Raw genomic sequence first — 20,212 nt, forward strand, 5'->3', positions numbered from 1 at the left:
TTTTAACTCTTGGTTCAGACTTGTGATTTCATGAACTTAAGGAGAGAGTAGTGCTGAATTCTGTTTATCAAACAAGAACAATGTCTAACAGTCTGCAGCTTACAATTTGACAGATAGCAGGGAGCACTAAGAAGCTAACTTGCTTTGGATGACATATCCATTATGCAGAAGAGACAAAATTTGAATTCAGATTTTTCTGATTAAGAATGGTCCTCTACATTCTGCTATATTATCTTTCCCTAGATAGTATATTTCAACATAATTTATTATTGTGATTCTCAATTATCTGTATATTAGAAACCACTTAAAAATTTCAGTGCATCTTCTCTTTAAAGTAGTATTTTAAAATAGTATGATAAATTTGATATGTCAATTTGTTTCAGTGTAATATGTTTTTCCTTAATGCAGTATTATTATACAGAAATGTTTAGAAATAAGGACTCATAAAATTAGGCATCAATAATTAAAAATTAAATAAGCAAATTAATGTTACATAAAGATTTTCTTAAAGAAATTAGAATAATTCCATGGATTCTTATCTTTACAAATCTTATCATTGCCAGAAATAGTACTTTAGTTCATTCATGACTTCAGAAGAACTACATGAAAATCTTCTATTGTAGGAAGAGATTTCAGCAAGGTGAATGAAACAAGGTCATTTTGTTAAAAACATAGAGATTTAATTTTTTCCTTATTCATATCATTCTTCAGTTGTTGATTTTTTTAATTTGGATTGTCTCAGGCATCTCCACCTTGTGGCCCAGCGAAGGTGATAAAGGAGGGATAATGACTCAAAGCTTCTTTTATTGCTTTAATAATTTAATTCAAAGAGCCCTTGCCTAATTCCTCCCTATCTGTCCCCCAGGTATTCTATCTCCTTTCCCAAACTAAAAGTTTGACTTTTAATTTTGCAAATGAGGATTTAGAAATCAAATTGTAATTACAGTTGCCTTTACTCTTAACATAGTTATAGAGGGAATAGGAACCAGACAGACTGAATGGGAGTGTTCTTTGTAGTTCTCAAGGATTGCAGGTTTATAAGCAAACCCCATAGAACCCACTTCATTGTAATTTCAATAGTAGGACATTAGGACATATTTGCTTCTTTTTTGCCCAGTAAGTAGAGGACAACATATATATATATATATATATATATATATATATATATATATATATATATATTCTTGGGTTTTTGAGTGCTAAAAAAAGATTATGTAGACCAGCATTGTACATGAAAGAATGAATATTTTAGTTTTAGCATATACTCTTCACTTTTTTTGATGTGGATAGGGAAGGAAATAGTCACAGTATTAAAGACATGCTATGTACTAGAAAATGAATTGTTTCCAAAAATTTAAAAATGAAAGGGGGAGAGAAGAAAGCTCATTCTTTTTCTTTAAATGCTTTAAATAAAATGTTTTTCTGAACCTATGATTTCATCAGTGTAGAAAATTTCATATATGGAATCTCTCTTCCCCAATGCCCATTAGTCAATAATCGACAATTTATTGAATTAGATAACTTGCCCATGATCATTTAACTGGAATGAGTCAGAAGAAAGATTCATTTATTTCTTTATTTGAGGTAATGGGGTTAAGTGATTTGCCCAAGGCCACACAGCTAGGCAATTATTAAGTATCTGAGGCCGGATTTGAACTCAAGCACTCCTGACTCCAGGGCTGGTGTCCTATCCACTGAGCCACCTAGCTTCCCCCAGAAGAAAGATTTGAATCCAGATCTCCTTGGTCTCTAGTCCTGCTCCATATTCACCAAAATATATTTCCCCCTCAATAATTATATAAAAATTATCAACTTTTATTTTAAAGACACTCCTCCATTGCCTCTGAAATTTAAGGTTAAAAAGAATCTCTAAAATTTATTTTATCTTATTATGTCCATTTCTTTACTACCTCTAATAGACATTAAAAATAGAAAACTGAGACAGACAGCTTAAGAAATTTGTCCTAGGTTACATGATTATAAGTGTCTTAGACGTGAACTTTCTGACTGTAGGCCCAGAACTCTATCCAGTGAACCACTAGCTGCTAAGTCTTGACAGAAGTCAAGGCTTCTAAAAGCCACAGTTGAGGAAGAAGAGTGTATCCTACTGTGAGGTATGGTGAAAGGAGAGGGGCTAACTCATATGTTAGGAATAGCAAGTCTACCTCATTAATTGTGCTTCTGAATTTTTGGAGAGCAGGCTGCAAAATTAAGAAGGGACTAGACTGACAAGTGGTTTACATGTTTAACAGAGGATATCCAACTAGTTTCTAGAGGTAATAGAGAGCCTTTGGAGTTAATTATTGAGGGACTTGGTGTTACTTGGGCTTCAGGAGCATAACTTTGGTAGGTGTATGAAGGATAGAGAGATAGAAGTCAGGGAGTCCAGTAGAAGTTTGCCATAATGCATTTGAGAAATGAAGAGAATGTGAACTTAGGTGCTATCTATGTGATTGGAGAGAAGAAAATATATATGAAAAATATTTTGATGAAAGGAGTTAGAATATTTGGCAACTGATAAGATTCATAGGTTGAGTGAAAGCGATGATTTGAAGATGATGCTGAGGTTGGGAATTTGTGTGAGTAGAAGCATATCGATGCCCTTGATAACATTAAAGAAATGTGGGAAGAGATGACCTAGGGAGAAAGGATAATGACTTCTATTTTGGACATAGTGAGCTCAAATAGACATCTTTTTTGAAATAAATAATAGACAATGATCGGGGACTTGAGCTCAGCAGAGAGACTGGGGCTGTATCAATAGATTCAGTGTCATCAACATGGAGAAAACTATTTAAACCATGAAGTTCATGGGATCTCCAAGTCAGAGATTATAAAGCATTATAGTGAGTCTGATGTAGACCTAGCAAAGGCAATTGAAAAGTAGTATTCAGACATGTAGTAGGAAAACCAAGAATTGATATTATGAAAACCATGAGAGGAGTGATCAGTGATATCCAATACTGGAGAAAGAAGAAGGATTAATTGTGATTTGAGAAGAATTTATTAGATTTGGCAGTTAAGAGGTCCTTGGTAACTTTGGAGAAAGCAGTTCAGTGGAATGTTGAAGTTGGAGGCCAGATCCAAGAAGTTTTAGAAAAGAGACAACAAGAACAGATAAAGAATTTAGAGTCGAAAAGGAAGAGAGATGAGTCCTCTTCCCTCATGATGGGGGAGATTTATATGTGTTTGAAGGCAGCAAGCAGGACGTAGAAGATGGGAAAGACCCAGGCTGAGAAAAGAGGAGGGTGAAGTTGGGAAAAGATTGTATTCAAGAATGCATGTAGAGAGTTGACCTTAATGAGAAGGGCTAAATCTTTATTAGAAGCTCTGGTGAAGGAAGAGATGATGGATTTTGGAGGGTTCTGAGATGAGAGAAGAGAGATGCCTCAGTATGGAGGGAAGGAGCATCATGAGAAGTCTGAGGAAAATAGAAAAGCTTTGGAAGGATTGCCATGGAGAAGAACAGAGAATTAAATATTGAATTGTAAGTTATTTCCTTGCCACAATCATGGCTTAGTTAAAATTAAATAGATATTTTAGTAGACCTATGCCGTCTTTGACATATTTGAATAAAACAAAATACGGTATGGGGATTTTTTTTAAATTTTATTTTAGAGAGATAATTCTTTAAGCTTTTATCTTTTTGCATCCAGATAATGCTACTATGATTATTTGAAAGACTATTTTCCTGTGATGAAGATTGGTTTTGTGAATTGTTGTTCTGACTGAACCAAACATACTGGTAGGCAATCTTTTGTTAATGAACCTTTGCATCCTTAGCTAACTTGGTGCTGGGATGATCTGCTAGTTCTCACTCATTGGGCCTTTTTGACTTTAGACCTGTCAGAACTTGTACTCTATCACTATTAGTTTTGTGAACCCATAAGATACCAAAGTAAGGCTGGAAAGGAAGTCAAATTTCATGTTAGTTTTTCAAGTTGGATAGAAATTAGGAAACAAGACCTGAGAACTGTGATGAATCATTGTTCACTCAATGTAAATATTCAGCAGGTTAAAATCTTGTTCAGTGAATATTGAATGAAAAGATATTTACTAAGAATTTATAATGTGCAATAATCTTAAAATCTTTTCTAAGGTAAAAGTTGGATCCAGAAGACATAGGATGCTTGTAGAATAAATAAAAAGGTATGAGCCACTTCCTTCTTGAGTGCTGTTCAGAATGAAGTTATATTTAATAGTTCTCTGGAATCCTCAGATGCATACGTCCCAGGACAATATTTATAGTTTTATAATGAAACAATGGAATAACTAAGACTGGATGAGCTATAGGGTTTAGCAAATTTTTTAGTCATATCCAACCTTTCATGACCTCATTTTTTGATATAGTGGATTGTTTTCCAGTTCCTTCTCCAGGTCATTTTACATTTAAGGAAACTGAGGTACACAGGATTAAGTTGTGTGATATCAAAAGACATAGAGGTGCATTTGATTTTTATTTTTTGCTGCTTTCATCCCAAATTGTACTTTGTTTTGCGCCTGCTAATAATTATCATATATTCTCCAACATTCCCCTCCCCTCTACAGCTTTAAATATTTAGAAAAACAAAATGAAACAAGCAAAAGAAACAAACTCTTCCCTAGCTTTTTACTTTGCATTCTAGCAGCTGCCAGGGATGATTTCCACCCCCTGGGATCTCTGTTTTAGAACATTTTTGCCTCATTCATTCACACTTATTTCTCTTCATTGATAGTAGGCCTGGTTCAGATAACTGGTATTGATTTTCAAAAAGCCTTTCTATTCTTTTTCCTGTTCATTGGCATTTCTTGCTACTGGCAACTCGCTCATGCCTAACCTGAGCTGATCTGAGTATGTGTCTGTCTTTTTATGTTGTGGTGGGGACAGCCTGTGGGAAGAATTAGTGTGGGAATTGGTGACCTGGAGATTGGTTAGGTGAGAAACTGATTGTAATTTATGGCCATAAAGGCTTGGTAGGATCTCCCATGGTGGCCTTCAATTAGAATAACCCTTCTTTCAGTAGAGAAAAATAGAGTACAAATACTTCCCCTAAATACCTTTCTGTACTTTAGTGAATTAATTGCCTTTTTGTTCTTAGGTTACTTAAAGTGAGTTTGTTACAGTAACTGAGAGTTTTCCCTGGAAAAGTCAGTTGATACTGAACCAAAAGCATCTTTCAGAGACTTAGATGGAGAGGAGGTAGCTGACTCAGTTGGCAAGTTGATGCCTTCTTAAAAGGTAGTTAATGGCTCCTCTGTTTGATAGAGATGGAATAATAAGCAGCCTTTTTGAACAGATCTTTGTCCTTGCAGAATGCTGTTATTTGACCACCTCTTGGGACTTCCCTGTGGATTAGCTTTTGTGCTAATGTGTCAGAGAAATGCTGCTTCAGTTCTCTCCAGAAGGGGGAAAAAAAATAACAGTTAACTTGAGTACCTCTAATCTGCTTAAGTTGTCAGAGTTTGAGATGATGAGCTAAATGAACCCTTTCCTCTTGAAATTTCCACTGTTATGGCTATTTGGTGTGGGTAATGTTCTAGTCCATAACAATCTTTTTTGAATCCCAATTCTGTCATCTGGCAGGTTAGTATTCCTTCCCAGACTTGTGTCTTCTCTACATTCAGTAAACATCTAAGGTTTTGATTAAAATGTTGAACTCCTCAAGATCAGAACATATCTCAGGGACATTCTCCTAGACCCTTCTTTCCAGAGTGGTATTCTAGCATATTTACTAACTTCCATATGTGCTAATTTTCATTCTCATCTATATAGGCATACCTCCTAATAATAGAGCTTACAACCAACTTATATATTTTCATCTTATGCAGTCTTTGTCCTTTAACTTCCATGGAATTCTCTATACAAGATCAATCCTTTCTCATAATTCCTGTACAACACAGCACTTCTTTGGCTATCAGTCATTTATGAAGAGCTTACTCTATGGACCAGATATTAATGCCACAGTACCAAAAAATATTAGTCATTGTTCTCAAGGAGCTTACATTATATTGAGGAATACAATAAAGGATATATAAAAAGTATATAAGACATATAGTCAGTTGGGACTATATAATTAATAGCAGAGGAGGGATAGAATCAGAAGAACTATATTCAAGTTTCACTTCTGATATATGTTGGTTCTGTGTGACCTTCCTTTCTATATCCAGTCACCTCTCCAAGATGGTAAGTCGCAGAAAAGTCTCCAATCTTCTTTGGAAAAAGATGCCTCAATGAAAGTTCCTTATGCCGCTTAAGTCATTAAAAATGCATTGATATTAAGTGGAGGGAATTCAGGAACAAAGTTGCTTGGTTGGTTGTTGACCATTCTTGAAGAGGACCAGAATGCCATCACTATCTTAGAGTCAAGTTACAAAGTGTTCTACTGTGTCTGATCAGACCAATATAAATTTGAAGTACTCTACCTACAGCTTGGGCACAAATAATCCATGTGAACATTTGGGGTGTATTCTCCAAATGTGCATATCTCCCTTTTCTTTTGAAATACTTCATTTCTGCTTTGCTTAGAGAGGACATTGCCTTCTTTCATGTGGGTATGCCATGCCATGCTGTGCTGTCATTTGCCAGTGTCTCTTGTGCCATCCAATCAATTTCAAAGTTCTTTAGAGAGACCTTGAGAGGGTCCACTGTGGGAATGACGGAGAATCTTATATAGGAGTTAGTATTGGAAATGAGATTTTAAAATAAATTAGTGCTTCTAAGATAGGGAAATAAGGCAGGGGAGCAAAAGTAACCCCCACCCACCTGATCAGCATAGCAAGTGCACCAGACTGACAGATGGAAGAGTATAAGAAAGGGAAGCAATGTAGCATAAGACTGGAAAGCCAGGTTGGCGCCTGGTTGTGAAAAGGAGCTTGCTACTTGACTGACCCACCTCTGCTTCTGATAATCTATTTCCTGGAGGCTATCTTTTATCTTCTGGTGTCATTTCTTGTTTAGCAGTCATCATTGATATGCTGTGGCTTGCTTAAGCCTGCCATAATAAGTCACATTGATGTAGTGCTCTAAGGGGGAGACTGTCTCTCTATTGCCCTTTGGGTCACCTTCAGTTGGGATTCTTTGAAAATTATGATGTTTCATGATTTGCATAAATGCAGCCATCAATAGCAAGGCCTCCGGGTACCAAGAATGAATTATTTCAATTTCTTTAATTTTGACATTGATTGTCTTCAATTATGATTTTAAATATCATTGCTCTTAATGTCAATTATAATTACTTATTTTCATATCTTAATAGCTGAGAGGCAATATGACATAGTAGAAAGATATAGGTAAAGCATTAAATTATAGATTAACTAGATAAAGCATTAATTAAACATTTACTAGGTGTCACACACTAGACTAATGGGGAAGGAAGCCTTGAGTTCAAGTACCAATCAGTCAGTAAACATATATTAAATGCCTCCTATGTGCTAGGGACTTTGATAAGCTTTGGGGAAATATTTACAAAGACAGCCCTTGCCCTCAATGAGATTACAATCTAATGGGAGAATACCATACAGTAAAGGAGGTTGAAAAGGGACTGGGGAAGAAGGTAACTTATTGGAGAATTCCAGAGAAATCTCAAAGTAGTGTTTCTGGTGGAAAATAAGGAGAAAATCTGAACCAAGCTCTCTCTTTAAATAGAAATCCTATGACCTATAGTTCTATCCTCTAGTCATAAGTTCCAATCAGAGGGGGAGAGGCACTAAAGAAGTTGGTACCAAGCAGATTCAATATGGCAGCATGATTAGATTCCCTAGTGAAGAATTTCCTGGGGAAGGATGGCATGTTGATAAGTCTCAGAAAAGTCCCAAAGCAGTACAGCTGGTGGGAAATGAGGAGAGATCTCACCTCTTATGTATTCTGACTCCATGACCCAGAACAAATCACTTGACCTCTCTGTTTCATAGAGAGTTTTATGCAATTGTTAGAAACCAACCAGTTTAGGCTCAAGGAAACTTCTAATCCAGAGCTTCCTTAAAGGAGTGAAATTCTAGGTCTGGACCCTAATCAATAATTAAATCTTTTTACTTTCTTGAATGTGTCATCTATGAGACCTTCCCCTTTCTACATTTCAAGTTTATTCATCTGTTCAAAAAAAAGTTTAATTATTGGATTGTATGTATGTAATTTCCAGTCAGGGAATTTTAGAATTGAAGAGGGATTTCAGATCATAAAGTTTTAGTTCAGATATTCCCTACCTTTAAAAAATAGTTCTGTTCATTTTATGATCCTGTGCCCTTCATGGCTAAACCCTTAATTAGTAGTGTATGTTTAATGATTTGACTTTCATATGATCCATTTTCTCCTCTACCCTCTACAGTCTGGCTCTAGATACAAACACATTATCTAGCAATCAACAAATCTGCACTTATTAAAAACCTGCTCTATACTGGGAAGATGTAAGGAAAAATGCCCTCCCAGAGTTAATATTCTCTTCCTGAAACTGGTCTCAGAAATCATCAGCAAACTTTGTTTTTAAATCATCACAAATAATCCAATTGTTTTTCATAGTTCTCATCCTCCTTGAACTTTAGGTATTACTTAACCCATCCCTGCTTCTCAGATACTTTTTTCGAGAACTTCTGTGAACTTGTTCTCTTCTGATTCTTCTAGCTTTTTCTAGTTAATCAGCTCCCTGCTTCTATCCCTATGTGTGGGGTCTTTCAATTCTTTATAGTCTTCTCTGTTCTAGCTACTCTTTCCCTTCATGATCTCATCTTCACTCTCCGCTTCAGTTGTCAGATCTCAGCAGAGAATTCCCAAACCAATAGATCCAACCTTTCTTTCTTTTAAATTTCATTTAACAGTAGAAAGACTGAGATCTAAGACTACCTTAAAGGACCATGCTATGTCAATGATGATAGGTATTTTTATCTATAAAGCAAAGAAAGCAGAGATACTGTGAATTCAGTGTTAGTAAAGTCCCATTCTTTATCATTTGGAATCATGATAAAAATTAATCAGCAAGTTTTACTGTTGTTACAATTATTTTCTTAGTTTTGGTTATTTCACTCTCCATCTTTTCATGCTGAGCCATTGCTAGTTATCTTGACTTTTGTCCTCTCACTGGACTCTAATGACTTTGGAGAAGAGAGTGAAGCTAATGACTTTACACAGCTTTGCCTCACAAAATTGCAAGTCAAGGCATCACCCTCCTGATGTTTATCCCTCTATCTCAAAGAGGATCAATAGCAACAACATCTTTCATTCAAGAGTTCAGAGAGTTTTAAAACTATTCTTTTGATGTTTCTTACAACAAAACAGAATTCAATTACATAAATATACTACGATTTGTTCAGCCACTCCCCAGTTGGTGGTCAACCCCTCAGATTCTAGTTCTTTGCCACCATGGCAAACTCTTATAAATATGTTGGCACTTTTCTCCTCTTTGTTCTCTTTAGGGTTCTTATAGTGGTATCTCTGGGTCAAAGAGGGTATTGCCTCTATTCTGGATACTATTCCCTGTACATGACTTGTCTTCTCTACTTTTTTCCCCTGTGTTGTATTGGCTACTTGCAATATGGTAGCTGGATTGGCAGTGAGCGTGTAGGCTGTTTCTCCCTACACCTGAATCTATTTTTTATTTTGAAGCCTAAAGAACTTAAGGCAAATGCATTTTTTTTAATTCATCCTCTCAAATTCCACTTCACTTCTAGTCAAGAGCCCATCATCCTATATCTTAAACTGTCATACAGGAATATGAATCCATCTTACCCAGCTGTTCATTTCTCACGTATATTTTTCTCTTCCGAAGCACCTACCTTCAATCAGTAGCCGTGATGAAAACAGCACTTAAAGTCTCTAAGGCTTTCTTGTCCCAGACTTCATAATCCCTAGGAAGGCTTTCTACCGTGCTTCTGCTGATATCATCTACCCTCGTATGAGTCCTTGGAAAAATATAGTGGTCATTGGATGTGACAGGTTTTAGGGAACTCTCTATCATACCTTGGATCTATGCCCTGGTTAGACAATGTAACTGTTAAATCTGCCAGATTGACTTATGACTGCCTTAGTTCCCCTCAGCAGGGAGTCACCAACTACTTCTGCTTGTCTTCCTTTTTCTTTCTCTGTTAGAAGAAAATAATTCTTAGAACAAGACACATGAAAAGAAAACTGGAGAAGATAGTACTAGAACTGAAAAAAATAAACTTTCTTATGTCAGCACAGAATCAAGAGATATGCTGAACCACGACAGATAATTTATTAAAGGTGCCTGTAGAAGGTGAGCTCAACATTCCTGAATCTTTGGAAAGAGTCCTACATTGAGAGTCAAAGGACTTGCGTTTGAGTCTCTGCCCAGCCACTTATTATTTGTGGGACCTTGGATGAGTCACTTAACCTATATCTTAGTTTCTCCATCTCTAAAATGAAGATAATTTTAGACTCAACTTCCCAGTAGTATTGTGAAAATCAAATGCGATAATATTTGTAAAGCATGTGACACTGTGTCTAGGACAAAGCAGTGCCTTAATTTTAACTGATATTATTACTAGTGCATGTTTAAGGCTGGACTTCAATTTCTTTCTTCCTAAGCCCAGACTCGGTGGTCTCTCCTTTTTATCACCAAGGTCCCACAAGAAGCACACCATGAAGCTACTCTTACAGTCATGACCAAAACTAAGATTTATTTGCAAAAGGAGAAACTATTGTGGTATATGAATGTGATGGAGTACTATTGTTCTGTAAGAAATCATGAGATAAGGGACTTGAGAAAAGCCTGGAATGTCAGTGAGCGTGTAGGCTGTTTCTCCCTACACCTGAATCTATTTTTTATTTTAAAACCTAAAGAACTTAAGGCAAATGCATGAACTAGTGCTGAGTGAAATGAACAGAACCAGAAAAGCAATGTATACACTAACAGCCACATTGTGTGATAATCAACCATGATGGACAAGCTCATCTCAGCAGTACAATAAAGACAATTCTAAAGGACTGTGATGGAAAATACCATCCAGGCCCAGAGAAAGAACTCCAGAATCTGAATGCAGACCACAGTTTACTATTTTCAATTTTTCAATTTTGTTTTATGTATTATGTATTTTCCCTCCATTTCTTGATTCATCTTTCACAGCATGATTGCTATGGATATAGGTTTAACATAGTTATACATGTATTACCTACATCAGATTGCTTTGTTAGGGGAAAGGGGGAAGGAAGGGAGGGAGAAAGGAAAATGTGATCTCAAAGAAGAGGAACTAACTCTAGTGATCATATAGTGGTAGCAGATAGACCCATCTCTGACTCATGAAGGAGATGGAGGAGGGGGAGAAGAGAGAGAAAAAGGAAAAAGGGGGGAGAGGAGAGAGAGACACAAACAGATAGAATCTTATTTGTTTCCATCTTAATATTTTCAGAACCTATGATCTCTTTGATGTGGATACTTCCTTTACTGAGACTCTTTGCAAACCTTTTATGACTTAGCAGATGGTCATGGGGAGTTGTTAGAGCTGAGAAAACCCATTACCTTGTTGTTGAACTGATGATAAACCTCTTCTGAACTTAACTGGATGTGTCCTCAGGTGACATGCCTTTGTCACCTGGCCCATATCTGAAGCATTTCCAGCTTGGTTAAATATGCTAGAATTGCCACCAGAGAAGGACTTTAGTAGAGAGCTTTTGTTCCCTAGAATCTTCAAAGTAGAGAAGTGATTGTAGTTGCTGGTTCTTCTCCAGTTCTGATAATGGAAGATTTCTCTAAATCAGTTATTCTGAAAGCTGTTCACCCTTCTTTGCTGGCCAGAGAATTCACTGACCCAGATGTATCACAACAACGGTAAGATGAATGTGCCGCCAGGAGTGAGCTCATTGCCTTGGTAGGAATTACCCTAGAAACTTGATCTCAAGCATACAGAATCTCAGGTTGAAGATAAAATTGAAATCTTGCCCAAAGAATATAGCCTCCCAATGAGCCTTCTCAATTCCCTTCTGTTTTATATTTTTACCTTTTAAAATATTTAACATTTTGTTTATTTTTTGTTTTACTCATAATTATAGATAGCATTAAAAACAAGGCAAAACAAACAAAAAAATCTTGAGTTGTTTTAGAAGTTGAATTTGTCTAAAGAAGAACCAGCTATCTTGCTTCAATCATGGAAAGAGACAAAAGAGCCTTATCTGCCATCTTTAAGAGAGCAGAGTAAAACCTTGGATAATCCTACCTTGCTGATTTTTTTTTTTTATTTACTAGCCAATGGAATTAAAAAACCAAAAATAAAAAGTTCCATATGCATATGTCTTGATGAATGGTCCAACTCAGTTTGTCAAACAAGTATTACTGGTGAATACACCTAGAGTATTGACCTGCATGTACTTGACCTCTTCACATGAATCTTATCTTGTGACACCTGAATTGGATGTTGCCCTTCATAAGAAGACAAATGAAGTAAGCACAGCTACTACTATGGGTAGCTAAGTTGTACAGTGGTTAGAACTCTAATCTGGTGTCAGAAAAATGAATTCAAATCCAACCTCAGATTCTTACTAGCTGTGTGACCCTGAGCAAATCATTTAACTCTGTCTTGATTTCCTCATCTGTTCAATGAGCTGGAGAATGAAATGGTGAGCCACTTCTTTATCTTTACCAAGAACCGCCCCGCCAAAAAAAACAGATTCACGAAGAGTTGGGTATAATTGAACAACATATGCAATGTGCTGAGAGATGCAAAGATAATGGTGAAATAATTCTTGCCTTCAAAGGACTGATCATGTAAGGATTGTTAATCTGGGCAGAAGACACTGAAATCTTAAATATTTTTCAGATATACCTACTTGGTTCTGTTGTAGTGGAGATTTTAAAGGGAAGAAATAGTCTAGAGTAGCTTGTCTCAGTTGGTGCACTGTATTATATTAAGGGCTCTCTAAAAAAATTAGCTCCCATTTTGTTATTTTTCTTTTGTGTAATAATGTGTATATGTATTCACATATATGCATCTTTAAAAAGTATAAATGCTTTCTTCTGTCTATATACACACATGCATATATGTACATTTATGTATATAAAATTTACACTGAGATTTATTTTGAAGATTTAGTAATAGACACATTACCCTTTAGCCCTATTTTGGAATACAATCTCTCCAATGTTGCACTGTTCTTTGGGGATAGTGAGCTCAGACTTAATGGAGTTTCTAGGCAGCTTCAGCTCCATCAAACTAACATCAGTGTTTGAGGTCACTACCGGAGAAGAATTTTTCTCAGCTACTGCTGGGAATGGAGTACCTCCTGGCGGGGCTGGGGTGGAACAGACCACCCTCAGCCCATAAATTCCACTTGTCACTTTCTGATGGCTCATTCTCCTAACTTCTCAGAGATTAAACAAGATCATGGTCTTTACCAAAAATGAATGAACATATATTCAGACAAGAAAAAAACAAGGCCTGTATTTTATTGGACCTATGACAATCTTGAGTCATCAATCAAAGACTTCTATCTCTGCCTCTCACAGAATACTGCCAGTTTGGAAGAAGTCAAAATGAGAACTATTAGATGTATACCTGGAATGTATGTAAATTGAATCAAATCTTAATTGCCTTGTATTTTAAGTATTTTAAATCAAATATACTGTTTGTTTCTGGGTTGGATAAAGAAGAAGCTCTCTTTGAAGTTTGTTCTGATTATTTATGTTTTTCTGAGCAATTTACATTGCCTCCCCTCTGGAAAATGGCAACGTTTTCTGTCCCCATTCCCCTGGGTTTTTGCTGCCGCTGATATTAGAAACAATAACAGATAGTAAGAAGAGTCAGTATTTATATGGCACTTATGGTAGACTAGGCATTGTTCTAAGAATTTTACAATTAGCCTGTATAAGAAAGAAAAGGTGGATTTTTCAAAGAGCAAACTTTACTCAATATATAACTTTAAAATATTATAACTCTGTCAAATGTTTATCAGAACACAATCAAATAGAATCCTGTATCTTGTCAGCCAACAGTTTTATTTCTGGTTTATTTTTTTCAAAGAGACACCTGAGTATTGTGTTTACCCTCCAGTTGGACTGTTCAAGATTTGATAGAGAACGGGACTGAGAATCCTGATTCACACTGATAAGTGGGGATAAATACAATCAGAGAATCAGGCCTATTTCTCCCAGCATGTATTAAAAAAATGCAACATGTTTGATTTGTTTTTGAGCTCATTCATAGTTTCTTGTTATTGTGGGAAATCAGTTTATTTATCTCTGGATCATGGTTACTATGTTTTCTTTCTTTCCCCTAGGCAATCTAATAAAGTTTTTTTATGTAAATCTCATACGTTTATTTTTGATCAGAAATTATTCTTTCAACCATCTCTTTCTAAGTTCTCAGTTGTACTAGTTCCCTCCCTTTTTGACCCTGCCTCCATCTCCATAATGTTCTCTCTCCAATTCATAGATTTTTCCCACCAAGGAGCATATTTCAATTTAGCATATTTCAACAAGGTAACAAAGGTTATTTACAACATATTCCCCATATTTCTGTGACAAGCTTCTTAAAAATTAGGCTGGAACTGTCTAATCTCTAGACCTCATTTTCCTTATCTATAAAAGGGGCAACCTCTTTAAGATCGTCTACTTTAGTTAAAAATCCTACAAACTTGACCAATATTAAATAATCACTCTCTTTTGAATGAATTACTATTCAGTTCTACCATTTAAATGCCTATTGTAGCCAAAATACCAAGCTTGGAACTGGAAATAATAGAAAGATCAAATGATAGAATCCGTAATTTCCCCAATCTTTTATTTTCTCTGATGATAATGTTTCATTTTTTAAAAATTTCCTTCTCTTGAATTCTATTATGTCATTTCTCTTGGGACATTTTAAATATCTGAAGTCCACTTCCTATTACATTAAATGATACCTGGCTAAAACCTATCACATGGAATAGTAATATCAAGATAAAACTTCTCACATTCCATAGACAAGAAATGAAAGAAGAGTTTGAGCTTCCTGGAGTGATTTAGCAATTTGTGGAAGAATTCTTTTGACACAGACTCTTTAGGCATATAGATGTCTCCTCTAAATTTGACCACTGAAAAGTCTCTAAATTTAGTTTAATCTATAATTTGACTCAATTTATTCATAAAGTATTTTTTATTGTTTTATTTTGCAAAGCAATGGGGTTAAGTGGCTTGCCCAAGGTCACACAGCTAGGCAATTATTAAGTCTCTCAATTCAAATTTGAACTCGGGTCTTCCTGACTTCAGGGCCAGTGTTCTATCCACTGCGCCACCTAGCTGCCCCCATCAAGTATTTCTTAAACTAGATTTGTTTCCTTAAGGGATGCAGGAAACTATTATTCAGCTATTATTATGTTTATTTAACTTTTATGGTTTAAAAGGATATACTTGATTGCTGTAGGTCAAAAATTATTATTTTTTGCCTGAAAAAGCCTCATTAGAATCCTAATATATGTATGAAGTTATTTTTCTACCTCCTAAATCTGTGCCTACAGATAGGAAAATCTAGGTTTTTAACCTATAATTTTTGCTTTGTGGGGGAATTATTTGACTGGAGGTAAACTCAAAGAATAGCTAATTTCTCCTGTAACAGTTCTGTTTTCTTTGTCTCGGCAGTCCTTTCTCCAATCCATTCTTTCAGTCACCCAAGTGGCTTTTCTAAATCACGGTTTTAATTGTCTCTCAACTACAACTCTGCCATACTCTTCTCCTCAAGCTCCAGTGGCTCTTTAATACCTCCAGGATCCAATTTAAGGTCCTTTGGCATTCAAAGCTCTTCAGAACTTGACCCTTTGTTCATATACTTCATGCTTATTCACATAAATCACTCAGGAAACCTTTATTAAGCAACTACTACGACAGGCCAATGTTCTAATCATTAGGAATACAAGGAAATGTAAAATAAAGAACCTGCAATCTGATACAGATGACATACAACTATTTACAAAAACATTAAGAATAAATTGGAAATAATAGAAAGAGCAAAGATTCTAAGATCAGGGAGAACAGCAGAAATCTTCCTGAAGAAGGTAGGATTATAATTAGAATTTGAAGGAAGTCAGGAGGCAGAGGGAAAGCATTTGAAACATGCCAGGTACGCAAAGGAAATGCCTAGAGAATAGAGTTAGAATGTCTTGTTCCAGTTGCAACAGGAATCATTATGAATGTAAGCAAATTCAGGTAAATACTTGTAACAAAATGAGGGGGGGAAAAGTAATATTTGAGATTCTAAAACATGTTTTCCTGTCTTCTTTGTCCATGCACACAGATTCATTTTTGGGAAATCAACATATGTGTATGAGGCAGACTTTGCCTTCAGAAGAAATGAGACTGATAAATAGCTTATTGAATATAAATTATTTTAATCCATTTTTGCAAGGCAGTGGGATTAAGTGATCACATAGCTAGGTAATTACTAAGTGTCTGAGGATCTGAACTCAGGTTCTCCTGACTCCAGAGTTGGTGCTCTATTCACTGTGCCATCTAGCTACCCCTAATCCATTTTGATGCTATTGAGAAAATGTGTCCTTTATAACTTGAAATACTTAATGTAATTTAAGTAACTTAAAATGACCCATTGTCCCAGGCACCTCTTAAGACTGCAAGTCATATTGCTGAGCAAGATGAGCAGAACCAAAAGAACATTGTACACCCTAACAGCAATATATGGGTGACGATCATCAACTTTAATGGGCTTGCTCACACAATTTTGAGATATCTGTGATGGAAAATACCATCTGTATCCAGAGCAAGAATTGTGGAGTTTGAACAAAGACCTTTAATTTAAAAAAAAAAGTTATCTTATTATACAATTTTTCTATCATACTTTATTTTTCTCCCTTAAGGCTATGATTTCTCTCCCTCATCACATTCAACTTAGATCAATGTGTACCATGGAAACAATGTGATGACTACCAGACTGCCCTCTGTGGAGAGTAGGGAGAGGGAAGAGAGATTAGGGGGAAAAAATTGTAAAATTCAAAATAAATAAATTTTAAAAAAAGACTGCAAGTCATAGAACAAATGCTTGTTTTTATTAGTGGAGAGAATTTCATCAAAGAAGGTTCCCCAAAGGGGAACAGGTCTGATGAGAGATGGCGGCGGCAGGGGTTGGGCCAGGCAGGTAGAGATACAGATAGATACACAGAATGAATGGTTTATGATTATTTTTTTCTGATGACTTTGATTCTAACGATCTGAACTCATTTTAATAAAGGTGCTTCTATGTTTGCATGTGACTTTTTGAATTGGCTAGCATTCATTTTCAAGTAATGTTTTTTATTTTGGATAACCATAGTTATTTTAACACTTTTTCAATTTCCTTTCAGGTTTGTGGAAGGGATGCTTAATATTTGTTACAATGCTATAGATCGCCATATTGAAAATGGACAAGGAGACAAGATTGCCATCATCTATGATAGCCCTGTAACGAACACAAAAGCCACTATCACTTACAAAGAAGTTTTGGAACAGGTAGGTTTTTTGTATGAAGACTGATAATATGATTTGGGGATTAAATAGTGATATGATTCAAATGGATTTATATGATCTCATGGTTGTTTTCCTTCCAATACTGTAGTAGACAACTGCCTGCTCATCCTATAAGTTTCACATCTATATCCTCTCCCAAATGCAGAACAGGGTTTGCCCAACTACTTTTTCTTAATCTGTATGACCCAGGGTAAGTCATTTAATCTCTTTATGCCTCAGTTTTCTCATCTGTTAAATGGGGATAATAAGGGTATCTACCTCCCAGGGTTGTTGAGAGAATAAAATGGCCCCATTGTAAAGCTCTTAGCTTTGCACACAATGAGTTCCTGGTACATAGTAAGCACCATTCTATGTTAGCTATCATCATCATCATCATCATCATTTTTATTAATGGGTTGTTCTATAAAACATAGCCTTGTACCTTACATTGTCAGTAGAATGTTGGTACAAAAAGATGAACTTTTTTATCAGGGAGAAGAGTGGATTCATTAGCATGAGGTAATGGACAGAAGATCATCCTTGGGGGATGGAAGTCTTGCATTCAGGTTCTGCCTATAAGAGATACTAGGTATGTAAGGAGACTGCTCATTTTTCTTGTGTCTCAGGCAGATCTTTCATTCTAGTGGCAGAAAGGTCTTAGTGGAAAGAGTCACCTATTGAGTGAATCTTAGGGAAATCTTTGGACCTCAGTATCCTCATCTGTAAAATAAAGAGATTTAGGAGAGGTTAATTAGCTGATCCCTAGGGTCTTTTAACTCTAAATCTATTGTTCTACCTTACAGAGGAGTTGCTGATCTGCATCAGTGAAAAGTGTTTTCACTCTAGGGAGTACTCCAAACTGATAAAATCATGACTCTAGATTAGAAAACAAATTGAGTAATTAGGCTGTAGATAACACTAAATAGTGATTAAACAGCCAGGGAAAGGGATATAGATTAGATCTTTGATATTGTAGAATCAAGCAGTAGGGCTTAATTCAAATATCAAGAGTTGCTTAACCATCAAAGCATAGATATAGACACTGGACCTAATTTCACTGACATAGAGAACTCCTTGATGAGTTCTGCCAATATAGAATGGCATATTGCCTGCCTGGAACAACCCTGGAATACTGAAGGATTAAGTGATTGTATAGCCAATAGGTGTCAGAGGTGTGACTGGAACTCAGGTGTTCTTGGCTCTGATCTGTTGTACCATGCTACTATTTCTTTAACCTCAACGAACAATTATTTATATATTTAAATAATTAATCATTTCTATTCCCTTATAAGATATCTTTCGATTTGTGTACAACCCATAGTGTTATTGATTTGCATTTCCGAATTAATCATTAACATATAGAAGATGCCATAGATCTATAGAAGCAAAAAAATTAAAGTTAGAAAAGGACACAAGAATCCCAAAAAAAAAGTTCAAATTCCTCCTTTTACATATGAGGAAACTGCAGTCAAACTAACCTAAATAATTCTTTTTTTTTTCTTTTCCTTCCTTTCCTTCTCTCTTCCTTCTTTCCTCCCTTCTCAGTTGGGGTTAAATGACTTTCTGGTAAATGTCTGAACACAAATTTGAACTCAGGTTCCCCTGCATCCAGGAGCAAGGCTCTGTCCTACTCTGCCACCTCGCTGCCCCTAGGAGTCTTAACTTTTCCAAGGTCACATAACAACTGTGTCTGAGGCAGGATTCTATTTCAGGTCATTCTGATTCTGAGTCTAGCAGTCTAGCCACCTCATTAGTAATATGTTATTGATAAACAATAGTAGTTTATTATTAATATTTTTTTTAATTTGAGGAGAAAATATTATTAACATTTGCAATAAGTTACTGTCACTTAATTGGCAACTGCAGCAATATTATTAGTTCCCTGCTAAAGACTTGGACTGTTTTCTACTAGCCAAGGATTTTCTTTGGTTGTGAGGATGGGAACCATAATTTCAGAAGGCACGCCATTTATCATACTAATGAAGTACTTATTTTTCCATGGCTTTCTGAGGCACCACACAAAGAATTTAAGAAGATTCAGTCTCTACCTTGTGGGAGTTGAGAAACTAGGGCAAAAATAATGGTTATACAAATGAGCAACATCATGTACTTCCTACATTACAAGCATACACATTTTCTAGAATAGAGGATAAATTTTGCCAACTAAGTACCTTTTTTAAGTGCTGCTGAAACAATTCCAATTCTAGGCCTATATCCAGAAGAAATCATAAAAAATGGGAAAAGTCCCACATGTTCCAAAATATTCATAGCAGCTCTTTTTGTATTGGCAAAGAACTAGAAATTGAGGTGATGTTGATCACTTAGGTAATGGCTAAATATGATGATACATGAATACTACGGAATATTATTTTCTACAAGAAACCATAACTGCTCGGATTCTAGAAAGGTATGGAATGAGTTACAGGATGTGATGCTGAACAAAGGGAGCAGAACCAAGAGAACAATATACTCATCAACAACACTGTGAGATGATCTGCCTGGATGGAAGCAGTTCCTCTCAGCAGATTGGAGATCTAGAACAACTGTAGTAGAATGGCAATGGACAATGCTATCCCCATCCAGAGGAAGAAAAACAAAACAAAACAAAAAAAGAAACAACACTCCTTCCGAATCTGATGAACATTTCATAAAAAATATCTCTTATGTATTGCTTTCCCTTAATCCTAATTCTTCATGCCAAAAATTACTAATCTTAGACATATTGATCGAAAATATATATGTTTAATGCTAACCTGACTATTTGCTGCTCTTCATACACCTCTATCATATAGTAATAGGGTATAAGGAATCTCTCTATCTGG

At 35.9% G+C, this 20,212-nt stretch overlaps 1 protein-coding gene across 5 annotated transcripts in view; it reads left to right on the forward strand.

Annotated features, from left to right (window-relative positions):
* Window positions 1-20,212, forward strand: part of ACSS3 (acyl-CoA synthetase short chain family member 3) — a 276,057-nt gene that overhangs the window by 22,723 nt on the left and 233,122 nt on the right. For 3 of the 5 annotated variants that reach the window (XM_074226517.1, XM_074226518.1, XM_074226521.1), the window contains one exon: window positions 17,249-17,393. In XM_074226517.1, coding sequence (XP_074082618.1) covers window positions 17,249-17,393 — 145 coding nt within the window. Of the gene's footprint in view, window positions 1-1,169; window positions 15,950-15,983; window positions 16,101-17,248; window positions 17,394-20,212 lie in introns of those variants that run through there. The other 2 variants (XM_074226520.1, XM_074226519.1) reach the window with 2 other exon arrangements.

The sequence above is a fragment of the Macrotis lagotis genome, chromosome 2, assembly GCF_037893015.1.
Source record: "Macrotis lagotis isolate mMagLag1 chromosome 2, bilby.v1.9.chrom.fasta, whole genome shotgun sequence".
Lineage (NCBI taxonomy): Eukaryota > Metazoa > Chordata > Mammalia > Peramelemorphia > Peramelidae > Macrotis > Macrotis lagotis.